At 30.7% G+C, this 4,235-nt stretch overlaps 1 protein-coding gene across 3 annotated transcripts; it reads left to right on the plus strand.

Annotated features, from left to right (window-relative positions):
• The first annotated feature begins 262 nt into the window (after positions 1 to 262).
• LOC119679587 (potassium voltage-gated channel protein Shal) lies at positions 263 to 3,944 on the plus strand. Of its 3 annotated transcripts, XM_038092031.1 has the most exons (5): positions 263 to 1,900; positions 1,959 to 2,121; positions 2,184 to 2,372; positions 3,349 to 3,501; positions 3,552 to 3,944. In XM_038092031.1, the coding sequence occupies exons 1-5, from the start codon at positions 786 to 788 to the stop codon at positions 3,645 to 3,647; spliced, it is 1,716 nt and encodes a 571-aa protein (XP_037947959.1). In that variant the 5' UTR covers positions 263 to 785; the 3' UTR covers positions 3,648 to 3,944. The 3 variants fall into 3 exon arrangements, with proteins under 3 accessions (XP_037947959.1, XP_037947962.1, XP_037947961.1); XM_038092034.1 differs by lacking the exon at positions 3,552 to 3,944 and having other exon boundaries at positions 3,303 to 3,442; XM_038092033.1 differs by lacking the exons at positions 3,349 to 3,501; positions 3,552 to 3,944 and adding an exon at positions 2,675 to 2,808.
• Positions 3,945 to 4,235: the final 291 nt, after the last annotated feature.

The following is a 4,235-nucleotide window of genomic DNA, read 5'->3' on the forward strand; positions in this document are numbered from 1 at the left end:
CACATCGGGCAACTGTATTAAAAAACTGACTTAACAAAAATCGGCGTAGAAAATTTATTTAAATTGAATTTTTCACATTTGTAATAAAGTCTAAAAAAAAATGTAAAAAACAGATTTATGTAGGATTGTTGTCAAAAAGAGTACTAATTTCTCACAGAGTATTGAGTAAACATTTTTATTCAACAAATCAATTGAATTCAAATATATAATTTATTTGTGGAATACAGCTAAATAAAAATACAAATTTTCCTGATATCAAAAACAAAGCAACAAATTCAGCTGAGAATAACATAACATTAAAATACAATGTGGTCGAATTGACATATGTATGTGTGTAAAGCTCCTATGTTGTGTGTATTCGTTTTGTAATTTTATAGCAGAGAAAAAGAACCAGTATAAATGTAAATTTGTTTTATAACAATAAAGTGCAGTACATGGTATAACTTTAAAAGTTCGAATTGAAGGATTTCGCATTTTGTAATAGTAAATATTTATATGTTATATTGGAATAGAGGAGAATGGTGAATTTTACCAGCAGTAAATTTTGAGCTTTTAAGATTATTAGCTATGAGTATCAAGGCATTTCAATGTTGCAAGTGTGTACACATACATATGTGAAACGTGAATAGATAAAAATATTGGATAGATATATTAACGCATTGAATTAATTAGCAAAAAGATAAACTGTTTTGAAGCAGTTTACCATAAATATAGTGTAAGATTCAAGAACACAACTTATATCATTTACAAGTAAAAATTCTGTGCAAAACATTCCACCACATTCAATGGCATCGGTCGCCGCTTGGCTCCCATTTGCGCGGGCGGCGGCCATTGGATGGGTTCCAATTGCAACTCATCCCTTACCTCCGCCCCCTGTACCGAAGGACCGAAGGAAGACAGATGATGAAAAGTTGCTAATTAACGTCTCTGGTCGAAGATTTGAAACTTGGCGGAACACTATAGAAAAGTATCCAGAAACCTTATTAGGTTCTAATGAACGAGAGTTTTTTTATGATGAAGATTGCAAGGAGTACTTTTTCGATCGTGATCCTGACATATTCCGACATATATTAAATTATTATCGCACAGGGAAATTACATTATCCCAAGCATGAGTGTTTAACAAGTTATGATGAAGAATTGGCTTTTTTTGGTATTATGCCTGATGTGATTGGTGACTGCTGCTATGAAGACTACCGAGATCGAAAACGTGAAAACGCAGAGCGATTAATGGATGATAAGTTATCGGAAAATGGTGATCAGAATTTACAGCAATTAACCAATATTCGCCAAAAAATGTGGCGTGCTTTTGAGAATCCTCATACATCTACAGCTGCTCTTGTATTTTACTACGTTACTGGATTTTTTATAGCTGTGTCAGTTATGGCAAACGTTGTAGAAACCGTTCCTTGTGGTCATCGCCCAGGTCGTGCAGGTACACTTCCATGCGGAGAAAGGTACAAGATAGTATTTTTCTGTTTAGATACAGCCTGTGTTATGATTTTCACAGCTGAGTATCTACTACGATTGTTTGCAGCACCTGATAGATGCAAGTTTGTTCGTAGTGTAATGAGTATTATTGATGTTGTTGCTATTTTGCCATACTATATTGGACTTGGTATAACAGATAATGACGATGTTAGTGGAGCTTTTGTAACTTTACGAGTGTTTCGAGTCTTTCGTATTTTTAAATTTTCACGGCATTCACAAGGATTACGAATCCTTGGCTATACACTGAAATCATGTGCTTCCGAATTAGGGTTTTTAGTGTTTTCATTGGCAATGGCAATTATAATATTTGCTACAGTTATGTTTTATGCCGAAAAAAATGTTAACGGAACAAACTTTACTTCAATTCCAGCGGCGTTTTGGTATACAATTGTAACTATGACCACATTGGGGTAAGTATATTTATTAATGTATCCAAGAAGTTTTGTATATATTTTTATTTTATGTAAGTTATGGCGATATGGTACCTGAAACTATAGCTGGAAAGATTGTTGGTGGAGTTTGTTCACTTAGTGGAGTATTAGTTATTGCTCTTCCAGTGCCTGTTATTGTATCGAATTTTAGCAGAATTTATCATCAAAATCAAAGAGCTGACAAAAGAAAAGCACAAAGAGTAACTTAACAAAATTGTTATATTGAAATTTCTCACCACCATAATTTGTTCTTCCTTGTTAGAAAGCACGACTAGCCCGAATACGAATCGCTAAAGCATCTTCTGGTGCTGCTTTTGTCAATAAGAAGAAAGCTGCTGAGGCTCGGTGGGCAGCGCAAGAGTCAGGCATTGAACTCGACGATAATTATAGAGATGAAGATATATTTGAGCTGCAACATCATCATTTGTTAAGATGCTTAGAAAAAACCACGGTATGTATCAAATATTTTTTTATCGTTTTTGATATATAGTTACCCAAATTTTATTTACATTGATATGTAACTTTTAAGAATGCTTAAAAAATTCTGTTTATTTATTTCAAATTACACCACATGCTTTAATTTTATAAATATGTTATTTTGAGTTATATATAGTTGTATGACTTGTTTGGAGAGTTATTTTGAATTTGAAATAAAGCAATCTTGAAAGAAAAATTTAATTTTTTGTGATGCGCGCCCGAAAGTTACACATTATAATGGCTTGATTTTTATTTATTTATTTTTTGTTTTAACAGATGTTTCAGCTTTAGATTTGTATTATTAAGGAGTGTTTTTAATGTGTGATAATCAAATTTTAAATTATAAAGCTAAATAATGAAGCCAGATCTTGATGTATTATTATTATTATTATAAATTAAATTATCACCAAAAGTTAAAATAAAAATAATTATCGCTTAAATTTGTAAAATAAGATAAACCTCTAACATTAATAATTTAAAGCTGTATTAGTTAATTCAGCGAATAATATATATTATGTTTTTTAATGTACCCGGACGTAGTCGGATATCATAATAGTTATAAAGCGTATGTTAAAATATCAAAAATTATCTATTGATAGTTTGATGAATGAAACAGGTAATCAGTAAAACAGGTATCCAAAATTTTTCCGATTTTTCTCTCTTGAGTTTTACTTCTACCTTAAAGTTATAAATGTTATGTTCATAGAAAGACACTTTTTACAAAATTAACAATTTATCCTGAAGTTAATGTTATTGTTCCTCTATTTAATTTAATGATTAATTACAAATGCTTAGCAATCAAGCATTGCGTTGAAACTTTATTTCTTCATAAGTGTATAAATTAAATTGTATCATTATACATAGAAATAATACAAATACTTAATACATACAGTGTTATTACTAGTTTTAAAACTATAAAACGTTTTTAACAACTTAATTACTGCTGCAAGGATCGTGAGTTTGTTGAGTTAGAAATACCTTACAATGGCCAATCTAAGAGACCAGGTTCACCATCACCAATTGCTAGCCCTGCACACTCGACCAATAGCGCAGTTGGATTAATGCAGTTCTGTTGCGGTCGGTGCTGTGCACAACGTTATCAAGTAAGTCACAAAGTATATTTTCAAATGTTTAATTAAATGTTTTGTTTTAGGCGTGTGGAAAATATATGCCAGCAACCAGTGACGTACAAAATAATCAAAACAATCAACCAATGGATGGTACATATTTGGTGGAAGCTTCCTTTTAACAATAAACTTTATTGTAATTTTCAATTATATAGCTATTCTTTAATTTGAATAAGTAACTAATCTTACTTCTTTGAAAACCAAACATTTCTGAAGTTAAATATAAAGAAAATTTCTGGTCCTGTGTAGGTTAGTAAATCCAGTACGACATTTCCAATAATGTTGAGAAACAGAAATTTATCAACCAACATCATATTAGTGTACAGACCGCTTGCTGTGTTGTGAATTCATTCTCTTAAAGATGTAAATCACAAAAAAAAATTTAAGAAATAATATAAATTTTAATAATACCATGTTTGTAATTAACAATTATTTAAACAAATTATTTAGATTAGTCTATCCAGAAATTAAATTGACTTCTTTTTACGGTTCTCCCAATAGCTATAGCTATTCGCTGTATACGCAGTTAGTAAACTGGTTTCGCGATAAGAAACATGAACAAAAATTTATTCGTTATTTATTCCCAAATAAATACAACAGTCTACATACAAACAAATGTAACAATAAATAGAAAAAAGTTCTAATGGCGTACTGGCTCCCATTATCAGAAATATATATTTATACTAGAAAATAATTATTAGATAAACTCT

This window comes from Teleopsis dalmanni, chromosome 2 (genome assembly GCF_002237135.1).
Source record: "Teleopsis dalmanni isolate 2A chromosome 2, ASM223713v2, whole genome shotgun sequence".
Lineage (NCBI taxonomy): Eukaryota > Metazoa > Arthropoda > Insecta > Diptera > Diopsidae > Teleopsis > Teleopsis dalmanni.

Coding starts and splice junctions, on each gene's coding strand:
- LOC119679587 (XM_038092031.1), top strand. CDS start 786: ATGGCATCGGTCGCCGCTTGGCTCCCATTTGCGCGGGCGGCGGCCATT. Junction 1,901..1,958: donor GTAACTATGACCACATTGGG/GTAAGTATATTT, acceptor ATTTTATGTAAG/TTATGGCGATATGGTACCTG. Junction 3,502..3,551: donor GCTGTGCACAACGTTATCAA/GTAAGTCACAAA, acceptor GTTTTGTTTTAG/GCGTGTGGAAAATATATGCC.